General features: G+C 47.9%; 1 protein-coding gene across 1 annotated transcript in view; it reads right to left on the bottom strand.

Moving 5' to 3' along the window:
* Positions 1-9,384: 9,384 nt before the first annotated feature.
* The window catches only part of LOC128270637 (T-box protein H15-like), a 51,474-nt gene continuing 34,364 nt past the window's right edge, over positions 9,385-26,494 (bottom strand). The window contains exons 4-6 of the mRNA XM_053008045.1: positions 24,658-24,943; positions 19,165-19,409; positions 9,385-10,003 (exon numbers count right to left, since the gene is read on the bottom strand). Of these exons, the coding sequence (XP_052864005.1) occupies positions 9,385-10,003; positions 19,165-19,409; positions 24,658-24,943 (1,150 nt within the window). The remainder of the gene's footprint in view (positions 10,004-19,164; positions 19,410-24,657; positions 24,944-26,494) is intronic.

A 26,494-nucleotide genomic window follows, 5' to 3' on the forward strand; every position in this document is an offset into this window, starting at 1 on the left:
GTCGATCACCATTCCGAAGGGGATTGGAAAATTGAATCAAGTGCGACAACCGACCCACAGCCAGCGATTTCGGAAGCGATTTATGCCATTTGTCCTCTCAAAGGACGTGGCGGTCCGGGCCGACCGGGACCGGTTCCGAGGACGGAGGGAACGAAAGCAAAGTTCACTCTCGATAATAAAAACAACATTATTAGACTCGCCGCCACCGCCGACGCCTCGGCGTGAAATGATATTGCACAATACGGCGCGGTCCCTCCGGGACACGGGACATTCCTTCGGGAGTCTCCCGGGAGGCGGCAGCAAAATCCGGCGTGCCAAGGAGCGAAGCCGTCGTCTCGCAAACGGCACATTAGCCTCTCACTCCCGCGGCCATGGCAGATTGTTATCAGTGTCGGTTTCACAAATTGCTACCGATCCCGACCCTACTCCTGTTTGTCCTGAAGGGTGACGGTGGCAACCCTCGCTTATAAAACCCACCCCGGACCGGGGCCAGGGGTCAGGCGGGGACCGATAGATTAAGAGGAGTTAATAAAATCTCACCCTCCTGGAAGGACCTCCTGCTGCTGGCGGATGCTCTCGACTGGCCGAAATCTCCCGGTCCTCGTGCTCGTCCTCGTCGGGAAACAAGTGTAATTTATGTAATTGGGACATTCGCTCGACAGGAAGTCGGCGTCTGTGTGTGTGTGTGTGTACATGTCGAGGTGCCAGTGATGAGGTGTTTGCCAAAGGCGGTGATGAGCAGGGAGGAGCATCGGGAAAATTATGTTATCAAATGTTGGGCCATTTTCCCGGGTGCCAAGGGGACGCTCGCTCGGACTGCTGCGCTGTTCTTTTCAGCAAGCAATTAGTGGTAAATCTGTTCAAACCCGACCCGGGGAAATTCGGGTGTCCGGGGTGGCATACTAAGCACCCGCATGCAACAACTTGCGACCAACGTGCAATTATTTACTTTAACGTAATAAGTATTTAAATACTTTGAGCTTTCACATGAAGTGACTAAGCTGCTCGCTAGGAGTTGATGTTAGTGAATCTGTTTTTAAATGGTATGGTAATAAAAATGATGACTTCTGATTGAGTCTCCGGCAAATCTGTATCTGTTTTAAATGTCACTCATGGTAAAACTTCACTCCAGAGCCGAACCGGGACTAACGGACAGGAAGCTTGTACTAGGCCGTTCAATAAGTTTGTAGGCTCGATAAGAAAAACACAGTTTTATGGTTTGAATTACACATTATTATTCAGTACACTTTATTATTCAGGCTTGTACTAAATCTCTTTCGTCGAATTTCCAATACGATATCCTGTATTTTTTCTACGATTTAAGGTGTTGTGTCTGTTTTTGGGCGTCTTTGATGTGGATCGTTCTCGACCGAAAATTTTCTTTGCTTTTAAACGTTCCAAAAATAAAAATGCAATCACTTCACGGTACTTGATTTTTTCCATTAAAAAGAATACCATTACACGTCAATATTAAATGGTTTGTATAAAAAGAATAAAGTGAACGATTGCATTGAAGCTTCACATTCGTTCATATGAAGAGTGTATCAACATAACAAAAACAAATTGGACTTGTAGCAGTTCCCTCTGTTCGGCTAGGGCCGAATACGTAGCTATGAACTTATTGAACAGCCCAGTACTACGTATTTGATGGAACTTGAAAGGATTCGTTTATTATGAATTGCTTTCATATGGCCAATCACTAAACTCAGTTCTCTACTGTTAACAACTGGATCGTTTGAAGTCCTGCATATAGCTCGGACCGGGCACCAATCGATTACACCCTCTTTCTCACATTGCAAAACATTCTGGGTGTTGGGATAAGGAAACCAATTAAACAAATTAGGATAAGGAAACCAATAAGGACCAAGACTTCTATTAGAGAGGCATTATGAAGTTTCCTTTAAAATGGCCACAAATTACACAACAAAACTGTGCATATTTGTTCCCGCTCAAACATGCCGCCACATCTTAAAGACGTTTTTAATTTCACGCAAAAATAATGGTTTTCTTTTTTCTAAACCTAATATTATAATGCAAAAAATCGTACAGCAAATCTATTTCATTTAACTTAACGCTCATCGAGACGATTTGTAATTCAATTTCAACGTTAAGTTCTCAGTGAACATGTTGACCGGAAATGTGTTGCCTGGCCGCGATGAGATCGTTTTTCTAAACCAAGTCTTTGACTTCCGTGTGACGCAACGGTGATACTTCTACGTGGTAATGGTAGTTATGTTTTAATCAATTTCTTAAGTGCAACATTATAATTGGCATCCTGCGCGTGCTGGCTGCAAAAATCGTTAATTGAAAACACTCTTAACACTTCCGAGGTTAATGAGCGAAAAGGTGAAATGTGAAAGGTGAAACAGCCGAAGACCTTTGCCCCCCCTGTTGGTGACCCAATTAACTCCTTCCTTCACCCGACACTGATGTTACATCGGATCTTAAATTACAATCTATGTAACCATTAAGAAAATAACTATAGGTTCGCGCTCCGGGATCCGCGGTGTTTTATATTTATTTTACTCGCTCAAACTGCCGGCAGCCTATTACGACCGCCCAGTCAGTTCGGAACCTGTTCCGAAACGGTCACACTTTGTAGCATGTGGCTGACTGTGACCGTTGGCTACTTGGCGTTCAGCAGCAGCCGGAGTGGACTTGAAATAAAACTTTTACAACACACAAAGACCTATCATTATCGTATCGCTCGCGACTCGAACAATGTTAACACCGTTACACCGGCATCAACGGCGGCGTGGCACGACGTCCGTGAACCACTTCGACTTGTCCACACGAGGTGGCCATCCGTAGACACACGCGAGCACAAAGTACGCATCATGCCGGCAAGAAAATTGTCTGCCTTGGTCTGAGGCGACCGAAGACTTCATTAGAGCGCTGCGACGAGCCTCTAGCGGGGGAATTATGTTGCAACTAACCCCGCTGGCCAAAGTCACTGAACTGCAAAAAGCGTCCCGGGCGATGGCACAAAAACACTGTGACAAACAAAATCACACTCGAATGACTGGACTGCCCATCGCTTGACGTGACGAAGAATGAGAACGTCACACGAATCAGATGCAGAGTTTGGTGCAATCTCCGGATCAACCCTCCAGACATCCCCAACTAGCAAGTGAAGGTGTTTGGTGGATAATTACTTGTGAATGAGCGCTCATTTGTCATGTCACGGAGACATTCCAAAGCCCTCCGAGAGCGAGACAGGGACCTTTGGACAGGTTCTAACACATCGCATCCCTTTGGCTTGGGCTTTTTTATCTTCGTCGATCGACTGCAGAGTTATGCAACTTCACTCTCGGCTGCACTCATGGGCCATCCGGTGGTGGTGGTTAGTTTATTGTTTTGTCAATCAGCTGTCAAACCCAGGTCTCGCGGATTGTGTTCCTCCGATTGCCGTTTTGGGCAAACACATTAATAGGTGTTGCGCAAACGCTTCTCCGATGCGTCACACGATGCGATTGAGGTGCCCATAATTCATACGCCATTTCGAAAATACGGACCTTTGGACTTCGGACCTCTGCGAGAAGTTGCGGACGCGAAGAAAGTGTCCGATTTGGTGTCCACTCTTTCTGTGCGCCACCTCGAAAGTTCTCGAGCTTCTGCTGGCCGGATCCGGTCTTCGGGAGCACAGCAGGAAGTTGTCCACTTGGCTGCCTTTCTCTCCATGGCGCATGTGTGTGCACACCACACGCACGTAGGTGGTCATGGTCCGCGGGGAGATCCGATCCCAAGTCACATGATACGACTGGAACGACTAGAACCGGGCGAGACGACGAACACACCGATCACCGTATGGGGGCCAGAAGCCAGTGACTACTACGGTGGCCAGCGGTGGCGGCGGCGGTGGCGGCGGCGGTGCTAGTGGCGGCCAGGAGGTGCGTCCCGCGATGTTTATGATGATTTTGGGGTTAGCGCAACCCGCGCCACGGGTGACCACGCCGGTCAGGTCGACGACGCGAACGCGACCATGAAGAATGAAACCCTGACAAACATCATATCGCTGGCCATTTCTTTCTCCGCCCGCCGCACGGCCCGCGGTCTCCAGTGCCTGCGGGTGGGCTCTACGTCCAGAAAGTCGTGGTCCGGTCCGAGAGTCTGCACAAGAAACGCTACACGAGCCATTGGACAGCGCATGGGGAAGATATTTAAATTATAAAGAATAAACAGCGAATCGATTTATGGCACCACCCGATGGTGTTAGGCTGTGGATGTCCGCTCCCGGGGGGGCCGGGAGCACTACCCACCGCCCCCACCATCCTCTCGTGGATCCAGGAGCCGGATGAGCCTGATCCTCACGCAGTTCCCGTGTTTTGGCCGCGTTAATCGCACGTCTGCGAGATGCAGTTCGCTCGTTGGTCGGGGTTGGTCGGGTGGTTCCGCCAAGTCAAAGCCCTTTTCTGCAACGGATTAAATGAGACAGCTGCACGGGAGCCTGGCGGGCCATCGACGGTGGCGACGTGAACATTAATGAGCGCGGCGGAAGCGGTTGGAAGTGTTGCGAAAACCGGGAGTGCTTGCGGTTGGCAAGGCACGTTTGGGATTTTATGAGTGTTAATAAAATGTTGTTCGATTAATCTCTCACGGAGAAGGTCCGCCAAACCGCCAGCACGCAGCGCAAACGATGTTACGATGTGTGATGGATGTGAATGATTGCTTCTTGTCGCATTCCGCTGCATTCATTAGTGTTGCTGAATATTCGTACTGTTCTGATGTTGTTAGTTGTTTGTTCGACGAATTTGTGTAAAATAAAATGCTTATCAGAGTCAGAATAATCAAAAGTTCAATTATTCCTAGCAGTTGAATTATGTTACTTTAGCATTATTATAGCACACATAAGGAAAAACCCATTGCCTTGAATTATGCAGTATGGTTAATAACGAAGCTTCGGTTTTGAACCTATCCATAACTAGCAACTAACAAATAAGCATATAGCAGCGTTTATAACACCTCTGATCGCCGTGTTAAACTGTTAATTTTTACGTTGCTCAACTATTTCTGAACATCCCAACAAATTTGAGTAAACGAGTAAACAACGAGTAAATTTGTGTTAATAAACGATTTCAACGCTTCGAAAACGCACCATCGCACAATCCGATAGTTATCCACAAGTTAATGGTGAAAAACAACAATGCTGTGGTTGTTGGATAGTATTTGATCCAACAAGCACAGAATTCACCTGATTTGGTTCTTTGTGAATCCTTAACTTTTAGTCGAATTGAGAGCAACTCGTTTCTACAGCTGATGGAGATGCATGTAGACATCGAGTATAAAAAATGTTTTGAGGGCTGTATCAAGCCTTGGCATAAGTCCTTTGTAGTTGATAGGGACTACATTGAAAGAGACAGTACAGATTTTGAAGCTATTGTACAATATATAAATAAATTCCGGAAACTTTATTATCAAGATGGTATTTGGAATGTGTCGAGATTCACCAACTAGAAGATCACTAAATCATTTGAGTAAACAACGCACATACAATGAATAGCGGAAAGAAGTTTAATTCAAGAACACAAAAGAATCACGATTATAAAAAATTTAATGTAGTCAATCATAAAACTATTAAAAAAATTATATTTGTTGTGTTGTTGTTGTGTTGTGTGTTTAAGACTTGTTCTTTCTTGAAAGATTTTTGCTTTCATCAAGTTCTGACCTTCTTTCGAGTCACCATGACCAGAGAAGGCCACCAATTTGTAGGATTCATGGAAACAATGAATCCATGGAACATACTGCCGTTGTAATTTGTTTCCTATGATTTAAACCTCACATGATATAGCAAAACAAAATTAACTCCTCATAATGATAGTTGAGTCATTAAAAATATTTATCATTCCATAGCAGCTTTTCTCACAATAAGGGAAGGTACCGTGCCAGTCTACAAGATTAAATTAAAATGTAATTTAATCGTCACAATTTTGCTCTTGGAATTTCAAACTAACCTCAACGTCCCAAAAGAGCGAGTAAAAAAGATTCATTTTTTCACATAATATCCAAATGTCCAGTAGCTAAACTTCTTTTTCTTGAGTCTTCAACAAGATGGATCTTTTATTCGGTAGCATAATCGACCATGTGGCGATAGCATCAATGTCAACTGATTCATGAAATAAACTTATAAACCACCACCATATAGTTCAAACCAATGTCTTACTTACCTGTTTTATTTTTCATTCATCACCAATGTGAGTTAATACTCAATATGTTTTGTGATATTTGTCCAATATTGTGTTATTTATTAACTCAATATTATTTTCAAACACAATTAAGTGCGATCCTGACCACCTTGTGAGTTTTATGCGGTAACTCAATCCGTTCAACCGTCAGAATAGCAGACTACCCATCAGCATCAAGCAATGTCAGTTCATTGTTTGAGTTATCGACCCCATTCCCTAATCCAGGCCATAGGTGGTTTCTGTAAATATTAATGCTACAGAAAAACAGTTCAATGTTGGGTTTGTTGGGGATGTTGATATAGCTGTATCTAATGAGATAAAATTATGCTTATCATTTTTTCTACTTCATGTTGTGTCATGCTCATCAGTACATTCGTAATTAATTCTGATCTACTTATCAGAGCCCAGTTCGCAGTTCATCAAACTCTTCGCACCCGCGGAGCCCGCTGATGCCATCAGCGCGGTACGCCAAGCCATGAATTTTCGTACCGTTCGTAGCTAACCAACCAAACGACAAACAGTCCGCGGCACCTTTGAAACGAGCCTTTGAAACGTGGTCCAATTGGGATGGTCAAAAACCGTGCCGTTACACTCACGTTACACCCCCCGTCGGATGTCGGACCAACGGATCGCAAATCAAACCCGGGGAGAGTAAAACTGGGGAAAAAAAGACATGCGTAACAAACTAAACGATAAAAAGCCGACCCTAGGGGGCGAGCCACGAGTTGGTTCGCTGTCGGCCCCGGCCGACAGATCCTAGCTAAATTGGACGCGCAGATACCGACCGTTGATGGGTGCCGCTTCCGGGCGCCGCTGGGCGCCGCTCCCGGGATGCGTCGCTACAAATTAGCGGCATAAATTATTGCATTTTACGATTTTTCGCCGCGCGCCGCTGACTTTTCCCGATACGCACCCAGCCTGGGCTACGGCTTTCGGGAGCCTAGCACACCCGCCCGTGGCATGTTGCAGCCATGCCACGGCAACGGCCAACGGCTACAACAAATTAGCCGACGGTGGCGGCCGGGGCTCAAGAAGAACGTTCCCAGCGTTGGGTTGCAATATTAACAATTCTACCCTTGGCTCGGTCGTTAGGTTTGTTTTTGCCGATGCGCAAACACGGACCCCGAAGGGGTTTCCACTCCCGCGCTGGCGGTGGCCCGGGGGGTGGTCGACAATGTTCGCTGATCGTTAGCAGGGCAGGGAAGTGATCATTAACACTTTCATTACGTGCGATCTGATCTGAAAAGTTTCGCTCCGAGTTGCATAATCTCGAGCGCGTCGGCTCCGTCGGCGTGTTAACGGATAACAGGGATCGCCGACGCTGAGCCGTTAACCAGTTCGCGCTTTGGCGATGTTTCGAAAAAGGGGCCTTCCACGTGAGTGCACTACCTGACTCGACTTGAAATCCTTACCTCGATTGTTCGACTTAATGGCCCCGAAAGAGCCGTTCGATCGATTTTCGAGGCAGATGCACGAAGTGAAAGTTGGCTGATCCTTTTTTCGCTTCATTCATCGCCATCGCTCGTGACAGTCGCATAAGTGAACGGCGATCCACAATCGGCGATCGCTTCGATCCGTTTCCGGCCGGTGGAAGACGGGAAATTAATTCTACTCCCCATCATGTGCTGGTGAAGATTTCAATTGTGCTTTATTTACTTTTCTGTTGGTTCTTCACTTGAAACCAATGTCTCAATTGTCACCGAAGCGATCATTCATCGAGTGGCACGATCACGATCACGTGAAAGGTGCGCGCTGAATTGGATTGAAATTGATGAAATTATCAGCTCCCTGTCATCGCATCGCACGAAAATGAATTCACTGATCCGCTATTGAGGTACTTCGCTTATGTCGTGTCCTATGTTGAAGTCACTTCCAGCCGGTCCAGTGCCTTTCTTAAGCCGCCCAAAACCGTGCTCTTTTTTCACACTTCAAAAGGTACGGTTTTTGGTCGATCAGAAAGGAAGAAGGAACAAAAAACGCCACAAAGTTCGAAGGGCTTCGGAGCAACTTTCTTATTCTTCGACACCTTCCCCCGTCTGGAGAATTAGATTTAAGATTGTCCGAGTGCGACACAAAAACTCCGCGACTCCAAAGACCCGTCGTCTGCGCACCATGCTCACTGTTGATTAATTGTTTGTCATCAATCATCACGAAAAAAGCCCTGCTCTGCCCTGAGCTCGGCGCGGATGACAGACCACTCCTACTTCCAGCGCAAATGGAGTGTAGCAATTTGATCGCCCGAAAAAGGTTCCGAAGCGCGTTACTGGGAAGAATCCGTTTCTGCCGTTCTTGGCGCGGCCGCCGGGTAGCCGATTCCGGGCAAATCGGGCATCCGGATAATCCCACGACCGAAAGTGGCGTTGGCGTTGCCGCACGGTAACGCACGTCTGGCGTGGAAAGTATCAGGTTTCCGGGGTGCGCAGATCATCTGCCCGGGCGCGCATGGTCGCGCGCATCATTTGTCATCGAGCGAGCCACTCCGGGAGTTAACGACTTGCAGGACTGTCGGGAAGCGAATTTTTGGAAGCCCTGGACAATGCGCGGTAGCTGCCACGATAGACGGCTCGATGGTCCATTCTTGTGATTGGGTCCTGTAGGAGCATAAATTGAGATGCAGCGATACGATCGAACCGATGCAGAATCGGCGATGCGGAATGCAGGATGAGTCACACTCCTTTCGGACCGTTTATCACCGGAGATCTGCGAGGAACGCTTGCTTACTCTACAATGGTTGTCATTTTTCACTCACCTGGTCTGCCTAATAAAAGCCTGTGAATTCGGCAAAAAGGAAGTGTCTGTGTCTCGGATGAGGAAGTAGGAAGTAGGAATACCAGTGACTCAGTTTACAGTAATCGTATTGTGTTTATTTGGGCATTAAATTAAACTTTGTTTAATAATTTGGTGGTTGCTCGTTTCATCGCACACTTCCATAGCGGGGCTTTATATGACTAAGTCCTCGGTTTGCTGGGAGGTTCGGCTGAAGGGGAAGTAACTAATCCTACTAATTCCATCCGTCCGTAATTGAAGCTACAGACAGCGGAAACGCAAGGAAACGCTTTTCTACCGGAAACAGATTAGGATAAAATAAATAGCTAAGCCACGCGGTAAGTGTCCCATCCCGAGAGGTATGCGTTGTCTCCTGGCTAATACTGATACGATATCCGGATTGTGCCGTGATCGTGTAGTGACCGGTCAAGTGAAGTCAGTTTGAGGGACTTCGTGGAGAACCGGACGTAGATGGTCCGGGCAGAGGCGGTGTTCGGGGTGGTGGATGCTGGCGCGACGGATGCGCCGGGTGGAGATGGTGCTGGGGTACCTGGTAGGGTGTGAAGCGTGTAAAGTGCTTCATCCTTGGATCCGACGCTACTGATCCGGTGGATGCTGAACCTCCGGCGGTCAAGGATCCAGGTGAGGACAGTGATGATGGGGCAGCGGAAGGTGATCCCGATAGGGGCGGAGTAGTCGTCGGCGGTGGCGCCGGTGCTCCTGCAGCGGCGTTCGGTAGAAATCCGTGCGCCAGTGGCGGTCCTGGTGACCACCCGCCGCCGCCGGGTGGCGATCCTTGCCAGAGGCCGAGATTTCCGAGCCCGCCCAAGTTCGATGGCCTTGGGTACATCTGGGGTAGCAGCAGCTCACTGTACGGCGAGCGACCCCAAAGCTGCAGCTGTTGTCGAGCTTTCTCCAGCAGGGCCACCGAAGCCGGATCCTGCAGATCCTGCGGTGCGAAGCCACCGGAAGCAAACTGTGCCATCAGCGGATCGGGGAACAACCGGAGCGGCGATCGTAGATGCTGCTCGAACAGCAGCGCATCCATCGGATCCCTGTGCGGAGAATGGGAGAAAAGAGTGAAACGGAAACGGAATTAGCGAAACCCTGGAGAGGTCCTCCGAGAGTGATGAAAGCAATTATTGGATGGTAATGAGATGGGCCGTAAATCATGTTGCTGGGTGCAATGAAAATCCCGACTCCCGACGGTCCGCAAGTGGCCGGTGCTACATTTTAGCGATTCGTTTCGCGCGCCCATCGGCAAATCGTGTCCTGGGGGCACAGGATACACCTCGGCTCGGTGGATCCGCTCAAGACAATCCGCTTTCGACTGTGGAGGTTTCATCACCGGAGCGGCAACTCCCGTCCGTGACCCTTAATTACAAGGCGGCATCTCCGGGTTGGCTGTGGAACGGAATCTCACCGCTCAACTGTTTCGTAACGACCCAGGTCCCCGGTATGTAAGACCGGAGGCTTGAGCACACTCGGTATGAGTAATTCCCCCGGAATGTCCAACTCTTGGTGAGAAAGCTGAACCTCAAATCGCACTTGAACCCGTACGTACTTCGCGTACAGTTCGCGCGACCGCGACTGTCGATGAATAAATTATCGCAAGTTAAGCGGACACGAAACCTGTTGGTCCCGCGCCTTTTTGCGGCTTTGTGCGAATGAAACGGGGCGCATTTGGCGGTGGTTATGTTTCGTTTTCGGGCGACGGGGTTCGAGTTTGGCCACCTCAAATCACGCATGCGGCCGGTTGCGTGTTGCAGAAAACTTCACACCTTGCCAATCTTCATCATTATTATCAGCAACCGGGGCCCCGTTTGAGGCCCGGTGGGCAATTTTGACGCACCGCGATTCGCACACTGGGAGCGACGGCAGTTGGTCGGGTGGTCAGAAAATGGTTAAGGCGAAAAATCAACTAACAAGGGAGTGCGCGTTACGGGAAGAATACCTTCTTGGGAGTTTAGTAAATTGATTTTCGTAAAAAATAATATTAACGACTCGAAAACATATTAGATAGAAAGCTTCAAATCCAATTCTATGCCTTGTGGTGTCATGCAACGCGTGTAAAGTCATACTTATGTTCAAAGATGCCTGCATATTTAACATTGTATTCTCTACTGATAGTTTTTAAAAGTCATGATATCATTTTGGCCAGCAAATGTTAAGTGTAATGAGCATTTGGAATTAAAGTTGCACTTGGGTCAGAATGACATGGGCTGAAAAGTCTCGGGCCTAACATATTGACGGCGCTAGTCTTATTGCATTCAATGCTTTTTTAATTAGTACTAACTAACAAAAGAAAACTATTCAAACATCATGATATTCCACGCATAAGTTTGTGAGTTATTTTGCTCAGAGTGACACTACTTTTGTTATTTTCAAAACGATGGGTCAACAACAATTTCGTGTTTTAAATTTACACTGCTTGTTGATGAAAAAAAAAACTAACGTACAATCGTAGCAAAGACTTGAAAAGTGTTATAAGGACTCAGCTCCATCAGAAACAACAAAAAAACGTTAGTTTGCTGACTTCAAACTTCAGAATGTGTGAGTTAGAACATGTTGGCTTTATGTTGTATGAGAATTTGACTATGAGAAAGCTCACTGTTGACCAGAACCAAGAACGTATGAATGATTCTAAGCAGTATTTGGCCAAGTTTAAACGTAACAAGCCGGAATTTTCTAGTCGATATGTGACAATGGATGAAACATAGATCCATCACTACACTTCGGTTTCAAAACAATCATCATTTGAGTGGAGAGTAATTGGTGAACCTCGTTCAAAGCACCCAAAAGCACAACAGTCGGATCGAAAGGATATGGCATCGGTATTTTGGGAAGAGCTTGAGGTAATATTCATCGACTATCTTGAAACGAGAAATACCGTCAACAGTGAATATTATAAAGCGTTATTGGAGCATTTTTCAAGGCTAAAATTGTCAAGAAACGGTCGCGGCAGAGAAACGTTTCACAGGTCGATTAAACCAATCACAAAATTAAGTGAATTGGACTTCGAAATGCTACTGGCTGTTCGCAGACCTCAACAAAATGCTCATCGTTAAGAAATTTCGCTCGAACGATGAGATTATCACAAAAAGTGAAGCTTATGTTGAGACACAACACATTTATCGTTCTTCAAAAATAGTATGTTGGAGCCACGCTGGAATGATTGTGTGCCCCTTGATGGAGATTTCGTTGATGAAAAAAGCCAATTTTGAACATATCGAAACACATTTTCTTCTTAGACCCGAGACTTTTCAGCCCATGTGCTATCTAGTGTTAATAGCGTCGCTTGTGCCTGAATGCCTGAACTAATGTTTTCCCTAAAATCCTCCAATTAGAGCACACAGGGTGCTCTTCATGAAAGTCCTGCAGCCAAGCATCCCGCTGGCGAACCCAGGTTCCCATTTCCTAATTGACGTTATTTTCTGCGAAACTCCTCGAAGAGCTGCACGCTTCGCGCAGCCAACGCGCCACCGAGTCTGGTGCGGACCGTGGAAGGTCCTTTGGAAGGCGTTTGGCCGTCCACGGCGTTTCCAGCCCAGCCAGCCCTGTCGGCATCTCTCAACGCGAGCCCAAATTACCGGGTCCGGGTCCCGGTTCGGGTTCCCGATTCCCTTCACTTTTGCTTGGCGGCCATTTTCCGCGAACGAGTTTTGCATTAAAATTCATCAATTTCGAATAAATTACCCCGGCTGGCCGGATCTCTCTCTCTCTCTCTTTCGCTCGGAGGCCACAGTCTCGGCAGAAGCTGCTGAAAATAAGCATTCGTCAGCTTCGCATCGGTCTCGGTTTCGTTTCGGACACCGAGATGCACCGGCGAGCCCCGGACGCGAAGGTTCGCATGCATTTTTATCAATCATTACTTCGCGAGGCCCGCGCACATTGATGATGTATGATGGCGTACGGACAACATAATAATTTATGATTCCCTTTACTTTTATTTTTTGGTTTTCGTTTGCGTTTTTGGCGCGGCCAGGACAGGCTTTCGGACGGCCCAGTGGCCCGGGCCCTAAAGTGTCGGAATAATTACGCACCACTTTTAACAACCATTTAAGTATCCGGGCGAACCCGGCCGGCCGCTAGTTGCGCGCCGCCCTGTAATCATCACATTTGGAAAGGATGAACTTCAGCACGTTTGGGCCCGGTGTGGCCATCCGCCGCCGCTGCTCGGAGTGAGCCGCGGAGCCGGGCTCTCGTGTGGAGTGGCAATTAGGGGCGAGCGATAAAACCGGGACGCGGATCCTGCCGGGCGTCGGCCTGCCGAGTGCAGTTATGCCAAAAAACAATGCACCCAAGACCGCGCGGCCAAGGCGCGGCGCGATGCGACCCCGGTTCCCGGTGCGTTTGTTGCAAAGAGGTGAAAATTTAATGAAATTAAGGTGCGAAAAAGGAGGGATTTCTGTGGCGGCATCAACGGCGCCGCGCACAGTGGGCAGTGGGCGGCGATGGCCATTTTTGTCAGAAATTGTTCCGGATTTGAATCTTCCTTTAAATAATTTTGCAATAATTAATTTTATACGACGACGATTACAGTTGATTGGGAACACGAGGTCCGATGACATTTAAATACCCGCTGTGCTGAACTACTCGGATCCTAATCTATCAACGGAACGAGCCAATTACGGTCTCTCTGCCCGATGGCCACAGGGAAAGGGGTTCTAACGTCATCACCGTTCGAGTGAAAGTTGAACGGTCAAGCCCATGTTGTTGAAGCTTAATTCGAGCTCGAATTAAAACGATGCGAAAACAACGCAAAAACCTGCCGAGCCAACAACCGACGGGCGCACACACGGGCTCGGTGCAGCTGGAAACATAGCAAATGTATGATTCCGTTTTCATTGCCCTTTTTTTCGTCCGTTCCCCGCATTTGGCCCGCAGCGAGCCGAAGGTGTTCGCCGAAGTGTGGTGCATAATTTGCCCGCGTTGCAACGGAAGTGGAAAAATGGCTGAAAACATCGAAAAGGTGGTGCCACAAAAGATGGGCCGCCCTACCTCTGCTGTCCAGGGCCACTCGCCCCACCGCCGGGATCAAGGAAGGGCTCGGCCGATCACTTTTATGATTTTACATCCGTCATCGTTCGTCCGTCACAATGTACCGCGATGGGGTTTAATGCTGAAGAAGGAACCACAACCGATCGTCGGGCGTCTGTCGATCGTGGGCAATCATTTTTGTGTGTGTGTTAGAGTAACCGGCACCAGCACCGAACATCGGATTCCCATTCTCGATGCGGTTCACAATTTATTCAAATTACTCGTTAATTACATTACGCTCCGGTTCGATACCGGACGCTCCGGAGAATCGGCGGCCGCTTGTGTGGGGCCATTTTTCTTCAAATTAACACTTCACGCACCGGTCTCTTTGAGGCCCCGGTTGCAACATTATTTCCCGGGCAAAGGAAGGCCGCCCGGTCAGACGCGAAGTGCATCGCACGCCCCGAGGGCCCGCGCTCGTGTGGAGCTCCAGTCTCCTGCTCCTGCCGCGCGCAAATCAATGCTGTGTGGTATGCAAATTTGCTGAAAATTATCGTCCATCTTTTCCTCGCTCGGTTTGATCTTACCGAAACATGAAAGGGAAAGAGAACGGGACGCCGCTACGGAGAGCCACAGTGAGCCGTCAAAACAATTATGCTTGCTGGAAGTGTCATTAAATGGCTCAATTTCGGTGGCAATTGGTGGCTGCCGCTGGGAACCGTGTCGCAAACTGCAGGCGGCACCGGTTTGTTGAAGGAAATACGACGACTCGAAAAGTGGCCCCTGTTTTGGCCGTGCTTGTGTCATTGTTGGCGTCACTTCAATTTTGTCGCCATTTCGTTGGCATCCTTTTTAAATTTTAAAGTAAATTTCGAGCGAAGCATTCCATTTGGAATTATGGTCCATTGTTCAACAAGAAATATTATCAAAACCCGTTTTTTTAAAAAGGAGACCATTTTTTACTTTAATGCTTGGAATTGTAATTTAATAATATCGATTTGAATATTGTTCAAAAGCATAAGTACATTTCACTATTTTTTGAGTAATTGTTTTAATGTTTTTATATTATTCAAAACATCTTTAAGGTATCGCTTCCATTTTTCAACTAAATTTGGAATTATGTTTGTAAAAGATGTCTTTCTTTACCACATTCATGTGAAACTAGATCCCTTATCTTACTTGTGAAAACTGTTTTGAAGTTAACTTTGTTTATTTCAAATTAAAAATCAAGTTTAAACAAGAAATTAGCGTACGAAATGTAATTCTTTTCGTAGCTCACGCAACTATGATAAAAAGTACAATTTAATAAACAACAAATACAGCTGGATCAACCATGAATGATGATCGAGAATCTCCCAAGGAGCAGTTGCTCCCTACCCACTGTTGGCCGTGGTCCGGATAGAAAGAATACCCGAGCTTCGGGCAACTTCCCACTTCGGAACGTCGTCTCGCCGGAAAGAGCTCCAACAATACACAAGAAACTGGCGGAAAACAATCAGAAAGCAATCAATAACACTAATTGGGCCAATAAATCATGCCCCGGCACCGGCATTAGTGTCGGCATTTTCCTCCATTTTCCACCCACAGTCCTTGGTCGGCCCCCCCGTGGGACCGGGGGCAGCGAGCGCGCGCGCGCGCCACCCGTCGTCGGCGACATTTGATTGAAAATTCCCTCCCAAACGAAATAGCGGTCGCCGCCGACGCTTGGGGTTGCAACTCGAATGTTCATTGCAAAATAATTGTTTTATCGCTTGGAGCAGACCACCACCGGGCCCGGGAAAAGAAAACTGCTCTCGGCACCGGCCAGGATACCCCGCCATTAATCAGCGATCGCTTTTCCGTCGATGCTTCCGACGAGCCGCGAGTCGGTTCGCGGGGGCTTTAATCGGAGGCCTCAAGAATGGTTCGATGCGGAAACCGGCGCGGAAAAGCGCACCGGTTCCTCAGGGGAACCGGAAAACTGGAGCGAAACCCGAGTCCGGAACCGGCAACAATCTTGCGGCCGCCGATGGTCGCGAAAATTGAATCTCTCGCCAGGCTCATCGTCGATTAGAGCCGAGCGCCTCGGTCAGATGAAGCATATTTATGGTTATGGTACTATCGGCGACGCGGTGAGGGCCACGCGAAAACATGAAAACCCAAGCCTCAAGACTCCACAGCCGGACCAGTGGCCAGCAAGCGGGAACGCGGACAGGGAGGGCAACAAAAAAACCTGCGGAACAGAAACACACGAGATGCGAAGAGTGATGTTGCCAGCCAGCCAGCCAGTGATGTTGGCGGCTTTTTGGGCCCTAATTACAGAGCAGAGCGTACGCCAACCGTACGCGAACGTGGCGGGCGAATATTAATGTTATTTTTTCGCCTTTCCCATTCATGTCGGCGGGCGAAATGTGTGCTCCATTATTGCAACAAATCATCAAGTTAGTGACGCGGAATTGAGCAAGGCGGCGCAATCGAACGTTGGCAGGCACAGGACGCCGGCGATCGCGCGGGGGGAAACGCGTTCCGTTCGAGGGGGTGCCGATGCAGCGAAGGAGATGAGTGTGGCCGCAGGGCTGCAGCTCGATGCCCCGGTGCCTCGGTGCCCCGATGCTGTCATTGCGGGCATAGAGTATGATGGGATTGATTTTTCTCATCATTACCGGCAGGGTACGCAATCTCGATGCAGTGGCCCACGCCATAAAGGGCCACTGGCTGACAGAATGTAGTAGATATCAATGAACGGGAAATTAAAAAATAGTTTTATAGCGCTTGAAACAACTGTTTCGAAGCCGGGTATTGAAGATAAAATACTTTTTAGGAACAAACACATCGTCTAATGTGTCTATAGGTCCACCTTTGGGTTTTCACAAACTTTTGCCCAGGTTTTCTCAATGAAGCTCTTGCCAAGCCAAGGAAGGACGATTAAAAAAAAAAACAAACATTGACAATAATTAATGTTGGGGCAATAATAAAAGTCAATAAGAAAAATGACGTAAAATTTGCAGCATGGCAGTTCAAAGGTTATTGTTTTGTAAAAGGATATTGTTTAAACAATCACAACACAACCTATTTGTTAGCATCCGCATTGAACCAACAGAGCTAAGGACATTTCACAACCATAAGGTTTTGTGTGCCTTAAGCGTTACGATTAATTCGTCCAAATGAAAAAAGGACACAATTTTGGCAATTATCAAGAATTGCATCGTGTTTTAATACTGTTTAAGACATCGAATCATTTGCGATTTAACCAAATCCCGGAACGATGCACATGGTTAGATTAATTTCATTACACAAACGATAGAAGCGGGTCTGCAAGTCAAACCGAGTGCAAAAAGGGTATCTGACTATCGTCTAGAAGGCCCGGGTTCGATTCCCCGGGATGGGAACCGCATTTGTCGGTGGGACCCGCGAAGAAAGGGACCTCCTAGTTGGGTCGGTGGTCCAAGCGACAACAAAAATTGGAGTATCTGCCCGAGGTACTTTTTTAACATTACTTTCTCTCTTTTTTTAACATTACAATGGCGCTTGAGGTGTTTCTCTTTTCTTCCGCTATGATTTCGAGGAGTTTTTTTTTTATTATTCATGATGTTACGGTATTTCAAAACCTGCTCTTTTGGACCGCTTTGATAGCTCCTTCGAGGTTTGTAAAACCGCCTAGATAGTCAGCTACATCGGGCTCCCGATTTTCGCAATCTAGCCAAAGTATTCGCTGTTTGTCTTGGTCCTCCTTTCGTATTTGGACCCGAAAAAACGTTTCCTTGCTATCGCCAATAACACCAATTTAACCCTTCCCGGAATCTAAGTAAGACAACGAAAATCTAACCAAAATACTCAGCAATAAAGAAGCGAGACTTAAGGCATTTCTAAAATCTGCAACCTTAATCAACAAATTGTGAATGATCAATATTGTTCAAATGAAAGGATGTGGCAAAATGTTCATCATTTTACAAAGCCCACGAAAGGAAAGCCCACGATGGTCGATGGCTAGAGACTGTTAAAAGGCGAAAACAACAGTGAACGAATGCAAACTCACCCGGGGGGCCCATCGAATTACACTGTTGGTTTCCTCAACAACGAACCAACAAAGCTTCTCAACGCTTGAAACGTGACAGGCTACAGCTCGGAAACGGATACGGATAGAAACATCGCGTTTGGCACGTTGCTCGAATGGCAATTAGTGGCGTTGAAAACAAGCGAACAGCAAAACATCGAACGCAACAAACCGTCGGTGGTGTCGGTCCGAATGATACGAATGATATGTTACGTGGCCGACGATTGTTGGCGTTGCCCAGGCGTTACGGACCGCGGGAAGTGAAAAGGAAAGCGAACCGGTGTGCGTGAACCTGTGGCAGGAAGGCAACATCCCGACATCCGTAGTCCCTTACTTCTTTTCTGTTTATTGACGTCTGAATGATGTTTGCGGAGCTGCGGACACATTTTCTGCGCACGGCGCGCATTTTGGTACATATTTGATGCGTAAGAAGCGGCATCCGTTTCGAGCGTTCTGATGGGCGCGAGAAGGGAACATAAAGAAAAATGGGCGGTGCCTCCCATCATGACGGATGATGGATGATGAATCGGCCGCCGGTTGAAGTTGATGATTTGTTTGAGTTTTGCGGGATGTTGTTTCATAATTTCTATTTCACCGGCCCGACAGACTGGGCCAGATCGCTTGGCACTAACGGAGTCTGCGGTCTGCGGCCTGTCTGGGGCTGCCGTGTTCCAGACGGATGTTGGACGAATGTAAGAAATTAATTTAATCGCAGCGCTAGCGAGCATCCCACAGTTATGTTGCATGTTTTCGTCTATGTTTGGCGGCCGGCCGTCTAGGCCCGGGGGCCGACACGCTCGGAATTGAATGTTCATGTCGAACCGATTAGTGGCCAGGGAAGCGCAACTAACTTTGTGTGAGCTTAATCCGCATTATGCGTAGCATCGATTGATTTCTGCCGAAGACGATGTTCGGTAAATTGAATTGGATTAGCAAAAAAAAACGGGCCCACCCGACGGCCGGGCTGTCCCACTACTATCCAGAGAGAGAGGGAAAAATCACTTTTACCGTTTAATTGGTGTAACACGCAGGCGCGGCAACAGGTGCGTTGATAAGAAAATTATCGGTTACCACGCTGCTTTCCTTAGAAAGTGTGTCGGTGCACATTTAAATCAATTTGATTGAGCCGCAACAACCGGCGGCCGGCGGATTGTCGGACAGATGTTACCCCCCCCCACCCGGGAGGACCGCTCTTGGACTCACCTATCGAAGTCGGTCAGGCGCGACGAGTCCCGGAAGCCTTTCGCGAACGGGTTGGAATCGATTTTCAGCTTCGTGATCAGCTGATTCTGGTACGCGGTGACGGCCGTGAAGATCGTCTCCGGGAACACGTACGTCTTGTGGTCGACCTCGGGCAACTCCTTCGGGGCGAGCGGTATGCTTTGGCCAGGCCCGAGCCGCACCAGATGGATCCGTGGCTGATAGCGGTGCATCGAGTTGAGGACAATCTGGAACAGCGAGAAAGCAAGTCAATAATGTAAGCTTAAAAACGTTATTTTTTCCTATAAATTCTGTGGAACAACTTTTCCTTCATTTGCGAAGAAAGAGAGGTTCACAGGGCGCATGCCCGTGGCTCCACCATCATGGCCCGGAGAGAGAAAACGCCGCTCACCTTCAGCGGACCATCACGAACACCGGCGCCCGGTGTTGCAACGTGTGTTGATAGGGCCGCCGAGCCCGGGTGGCCAATATGGCCGAGGTGTAAATGGGTGTAAGGTTATGGCGGGCCATAAAAGAATATGAAGTATCAGGGTGTCAAGCAAGAAAAGCCGGCCCGAAGCAACATAAAGTTGTAGAGCAAGGGCGCTTCCAGTGCTGTAGCTCCAGTTAACAATTTCATAAGCCTTCCTTCCTTCGAAACACACAGAATTGTGTTGTGCAAATGAAGACAAACAATAGAGACTGCGCGCACACTACCGAAGCACTGCCCTTAGTAATGGGTCCTGGGATCCGTGGATTATTTATGCTTCTTGCCCAATCACCCGGCCCCGAGAGGGTGACGCCCTCACTCTAATTATGTTCCACTTTACAAATTACACCTTCGCATCCGGAGTCGACAACCACCATCCTGGACGGCGTTACATTATCTCCCTTTTGTCGTTTCGTTTTTTTTTCGGTAACTGTCAGGATCTCTCGGCACCCTCCGGCGGGGCGGGTGAAGACGATTAGGCGCGAAACCACCCTCCGGGGGTTAATAAAACATGTAAACATGCAACCGTTGTCCGGGACAGCCGTTGTTCTCTGTTTGCCGGTTGGTTGTTTGTTTGCTCGTTCTTTTTGCTCGCCCCTCTTTTCTCGATCCCTTGTTTCGGAGGGCGCGCGCATCGGTACGAAGCCGACCCTTCGCCGGTGTGTTTGAGATGAGGTTATGGAGTGCAGGATGTGGCACAAAGAATTATGCTCTAAGCGCGGCGGTACACGAATGGCAGGGGAAAACAAACAACAGTAAACTTAACTTGAAGTTAAATAGTCAATCATACGCAATCAAGTGTAGGACCTATCCAATAAATGGTAATAACGAAGTTCCAATACTGAAATGCATCCTTATTTAGTATTTGGATTTTAAACTAACGATTATTTGACTTTTAAAATCTCAAACTTCATTCTGGAAATTGTAAATATTTAGTAAAAACTTTGACATTTACAAAATGGGATGCCAGACGCTTGCAGAAAATTGAGAAATATTGAAAACCTTTTTTCCAACTCAATCGGCCAATTTTTCTTCGAAAATGAAGACCGCGAAATGTTTGCTGATTGTTTCTTCGGCGAAATTGCAACTGAAAACGTGGACGATATTTGCTTTCAACAGGAATTGATGCGTTTTGGTCTAGCAGGTCTTATTCTTGGACATCGTTTAACTTGTATACACAGAGTCTACTTCCGTTTGCTTATATCCAGTTTTCGCTAATGGAGTCTTAAAACAACCCGTTGGCCTTACTCATTGACTTGCAGAGAGCGGAACTTTCCGGAACAGTGGATTCAGCCCTAATCATCCGCACCGGCTTCAAGCCGAGTGCCCCCAAAAGCCGTGCTGACCGGCGGTCGACCCCCCCGGGAGAAAGATTGTTTCAGATTAGCCCCGTTATGTCCACCCATTTGTTCGTCCGGAAAAGTAATTCTTTTTTAATCTGCCCACAGTGCGTATAGATTACGCTCCCTGGACGACGCTTGGTCCTCGGTCAGCTGAAGATCTGAAGGCTGAAGGGGTTCCAATGGATTGGATCGACGCGCGAAGGCTAACGATAGACGAGATTGAAAGCGCGGCACGGAATGGACCGGCTCAGGGAGCCGCACAGCCAGCCAGAGGAGGATGTCATAAATTGGAAACATGAACGATGATACCTCGCACGATGTATCGATGTCTTAGATATTTATATCTTTATTATTGATATTTATTTCCAACCATCCTCTGTCTGCGCTAGGCCTGCGCTCTGTCTCGTTCCATCGCGTCTGCCTCGAATCGTTATCCATCCAACACCCCGGCGCGGAGCGGAGCGTAGTTTTCTGTTGGCCACTTTCCAGTCGACGAAAAGATCGATATCGGTTTCATCAAATCACCATTTACGCTTCTCGCCTTCGCCCCTGGCGCGGTTCAACGCCTGGCCAGCGTCTACGCCTGCGTCCTGCGAGCAACATGCAGCAGCGCCGGCTACGGCAGCAGCGGCCAGCATCCTTCATCGCCAACCGCCTGCCGTCGTCGTCGATGGAGCGTTAAAATTTCAGCAAATAAATAAACGCCAGAAATTCTATACATTTTACAGCCAAAGTCCTTTCATAAATAATAACGCCACGGCACGCTGGACACCCCTGGCTTGGCACGGAGCGGAGGGATAAGTTGTCTCGCAGTTCTCCGGCACGAAACCTGTTCCGGTACAACGCTACTGAAATGTATTGCAATCTGCGGACCCCCTGTCTCTGTTGGAGGGTCCCCACTATTCCCCGGCACACGGACGAAATTCCAAAACCATCATTGGCAGTCATCGTCGTCGTCGTCGTTGGTGGCAACCTCCGGCCCGGCGACAAAGTGTGGATGTAGCATAAATATATTCCCAAATAAGCATCTCATCTAATAAATGCAATCGAAACATGATCGCAGCTCGTTCCGGGGTCTCGCTGCCGATGGTCGATGACAATCAATAATGCACGGTTGCTCCACTTTGTGGATGGCATTGACCAGGAATTAGCATAACCGAATAGGCCGACTAGGAGTCGATTTGAGGCTTCGAATATATACGGCGGACGATATTCGAGCATTGAGCGTATATCGTTATCGAGCGATTGGGACAAGGGAAATATTTGGGAAAATGTTGTGCTACCCGCGAAGCCAAAGTTGAGTTCTTCCCGTTTTTGGAGTTGTTTTCTGTAAGCTGTACGATAGGCTCCCTGATAGAGTTTAAACAACATTCTACAAAATCTTTGCTTCGCTTGTGCCAAACGTTTTCAGTGTTACATTACATATTTCAGCAGCGACTTTCGAGCCTGGTAAATACCAAAGCAGTTAACAGAAGCAGAAAAACATGCCTGAGTTGGAAAAACACTTAAACTTGATTGCACTAAACGCGGTCGAAATTATAAGTTTTATTATTTTTTTTCTCTTAAAGAACGGGCCGAGCCGTATGTATTTGAAGTTTTTACCAGGAAAATAAATAATGTACCCGATGGTTCATTTTGCTACGATCTTTATTTTACATAAGCTGCTTAGATGCTTCTATTTATTGCAAAGCAAAAATCTAATCCTAAATTATTTAATAGGTTACGTTAGATTTATTTAGAGCAGGTTCATCTTACTTATTTCACAGATATCTGCTGTGTAGTGTCAAAACTAAGGCCAATTTTAAGATCGATTATCACAACTAATTTTGAGGTGTTTAGAGCTTTTTTATCGACATGATTAGACTCTTGCGGTGGCCAAGTAAATGAGTAGTTCCGAGTTGTAGTTCTCTCCCCGGTTCATCGATTTCCCGTTCATCAGTATAAGCATCTTCTTTTCACTACATGGTTTAACAGCTTTTATTTTGTCTAAATGGACTTCCAAATATTTTATGTAACGGATCTTTGGGTTACGTTCAAGTTTGAACTATGTAAAAAATGCTTCCGTTGTTGGCCAATCGCCAATATTTGCAGAACTATTTAATCGCTTCGTTACCTTAAAACCCCTCAATGCCTCATCGCTAGCAATTCTGGGATGCATCTTGAAAAGGTCGGATAGGAAAACGGATCGCAAGAGTTGTAGAAAGAACTCTACCTAGAGAAACTCTGGCAGTCAATGGGAATGCTGTCAAGATGGGTCTTCGATATTTAAGTTTCCGTTTTTCCGAGCAATGCTTAGATAATCTGGATGAGAGCAGTCGACCCTGAGTCTGTTTGAGTTATAAAAATCCATGTTAGAGTTCATCATTGATTTACATCCCAATTAAACACAAAAATAATAATAAAGAAACATGCGCTGTCACATAACCGCCATGTTCTCTATTGTTCTCTTCGCACTCACCGCGCACTCGCCGTGCCGGTGTCAGTTCTAATCAATCTTCGCTGGCACCGTGCTACCCCCTCGGATTTCCAGGCCAGATCAAAATTAATACGATCGGAAACATCCCAATTAACCTACTTGCCTCTGACCCCGAAGGCCCCTCAAGCGCACCAGCGCACCAGATGACGACTGCACATGACGAGTGATGCATCCCGTGCCTAATGAGCCCGATTATTAATGGCAGTTCGTTCTTCGGACGCTTCGTTTTCCAGTGAAATCCGCAGAGAAAGTGCGTGTGTGAATGAATGAATGCAAAGCAGAGAGGAAGAACAAAAAAGAGGGGGGAACAGGAACCCGGCCCCTCAGTGGAGTCTGGAGTGGAGACCACAAGTGCATTCCCTGAGCCGGCCGAGAATGCGGCGCTGCCGGCGCTCCATGTAACGTGCGGTTTCATAATTAATGAATCGTATCACGATGCACTTGTCATCTGTCAAAACACCGAACAGATGAACTCAGTCGTGTCACACGGCCATCGGAGGCGCCACACTGCAACCCACGTCGCCCCGGTTACAACTTCCCGCCCCGGTTGTGGCGTGAAGAAAGTTCCCGGAAAACGGATTGCCGTGATTCGGTTTCACGGGAAAACGGGTTGGCGCCCGTTTGTCACCGTCGCCGTTTGTGTCACACACACACAGACACACGAGGTCAGAAAACGGGTGGCTCATCAAGCCTCTCAACGTGCTGCGGGATCAAGCTGCCAGACCGCGCATACCGATCGCTATCGAGTCTCTCCCCGGTCCCCAAGAAACGGAACGCCGGAGTTGAAGAAGTGTTGGAGCCCTTCGCTGGAGTCGCGCGGAGGGCCTCAGCAGAATGCGTGGACCTCGCTCCAGACACGCTCCGACAGCGGGAGGAATTAAGTCAGTTTGAAATAATTTGACAGACAAAAATCGTGTAAATAATTTGTTTTCGTTCACGTTCCCTCCGGCGGCCATCCCCGGGTCCGACTCCTGGGCCCCGGATTCCGGAGAACTCCGAAAGGTTATGTTGTGCCTGTCGACTGTCTAATGATCCCAAATTAATCAAACTCCCCGAAGCCTTCCTCGGTCGAGCCGTGATTTATAAGATCGTATCGGGTTACTGGCGCGCGCGCGCTCGCAGGTGATGGTGGGGGGGCTATGAGTGGCCCAAGAAGTGACCGTTGGAGGCACCTTGTGTGGACTTACCTGACCGTTCTTGTCCATCTCATTGTTGGTTAGTTTCACTTTTTCGAACGAGATAACCTGTTTGCGCAGGGCATCGGCCCCGAGCGGGGTGTCCGGGTGGGCGTACAGCCGGCCGGGTGGCGGGGGGTCCGCCTTGCCCGCCACCAGCCACGCCGAGCGGTGGTACGCGTAACGGTAGCGCCGGTTGTCAACTGGGACCACGTCCAGCAGCACCACGTACCGGTCCGCCGGCGTAACCTGGCGCAGGGGCCCCGAGAAGGAGACACGCACCGTCGGGAACATGCGCCTGTCGGGGTGGGAAGAGAAAGAGGGTGAAAAAAGGACGGGTTAGTGAAGTGGAGGAGCTATTATAGAGCGGCACATTCCACCACCGGGGGCCACCACCCAGGGTGTTGCGATCGATGTTCACGTCAGCGCGGCTCAGAGGGGCAGGACTCACGCGAGCTGTTGGAATGTCCGCGCCCCAAGAGGGCCCTGGAGTGGCCCAGTTCCTGTGTGTCCAGGCGAACGTTTATGTCACTGCCACTAAGACCCTAAGCATTGAAGAGCTTTTAAAAAAATCCTAGATTTAGCTGCATAACCAAACGATCCGATAGCCTTCTGGTTCTGACATCAACATGCCTTCAGGGGTCGACATATTTATCTCGATATTGGAGAGCTGAATGGTATAAATGCATACATTCCGCAGTTGTCCTGTTTACCTAATATTTTTGCTACTGTTATCAAAAATAGACGGGAAACAGTTTTTTTCGATTATCGTAATTCTGTGCCTAAAAAAGCAGCTTTGTGGAGAGACAATTCTTGGTTTTCGCCTCATTCAATAGTGGAGATAGGAGCCGAAACGAACAATGTGCTGAATGCTGTTCCTAATTGTGCGGACCGTTTCCAAAATTTGGACAAATGTAGACATAGAAGTATTGCATAAAGTAGGGATTCTTTTAATGTTGATGACGTAGATTTAGAAAAATAAACAAAAAAATTTTAAGTTAGAAGCAAATTCCCGATATTTTTTGGCCAAAGCAGTATAGAACTGAAACTGATCGCATGCTGATCGACAATAATATTGATAATGGATGAGATTCCATGCATGCTACCCTTCAAATGTCTAGACAAAATGTGGATATGGCTCTGTAGGGCCGAGTCGGAGTATAGAAACGCATGTGCTCAAGGAAACAGCGAACGGTAATTCGAATGGTCAGCGAAGTGAAAATATTTAAGCCGAGTCCTGCATGACTTCAACGAGTGAAAGACTAGCAACACCCGAATCGATTGATTGAATTAAATTTGCTTAAGAATTTTTAATAATCAACGATGCTGGGAAGAATCCATCTGCAGGAACTCCGACAAAGGCTGAAGCCTTGTATCGTAATCACAATAAATACTTTACTTCACGAAAAAAAAAGTAGACCAGAAAGATCATCGAAGAGCCAAAATTGTGGCAAAAACGTTCGTCTGGGTAACGGGGTAATTCCTACTGGCCCGGTCTTCGGGCAAGAAGCTGTCGGCCATCAGCGCCAGGGCCGAAGGAATACATAAACGCGCCCCGGTGCCCCTTATCAACCGGTTCTACAACCTGTCAACAGCCAATTCGACATGGAAATGGTTCCCGAAACCGAAACACGTCAGCGATGTCGATGGAATTGAAAATTAACGGCCACCCTTCGCGGCGGGGCCACCGCAAGCCACTCGCAGCGTAGCGGCGCACGCCATCGAAGACCCCCGTCGGCGTCCGCCAGGGTGGGGCTGGCCGAAGGGCTGGCCACCCGCAAAGCCCATCCGGGAGCCCGGTTTTCCCGGTTTTGCTCCCTTCCATCGTTTATCTATCGCATCGCGCAGT

The sequence above is a fragment of the Anopheles cruzii genome, chromosome 3 (genome assembly GCF_943734635.1).
Source record: "Anopheles cruzii chromosome 3, idAnoCruzAS_RS32_06, whole genome shotgun sequence".
In the NCBI taxonomy this organism is placed as follows: Eukaryota; Metazoa; Arthropoda; class Insecta; order Diptera; family Culicidae; genus Anopheles; species Anopheles cruzii.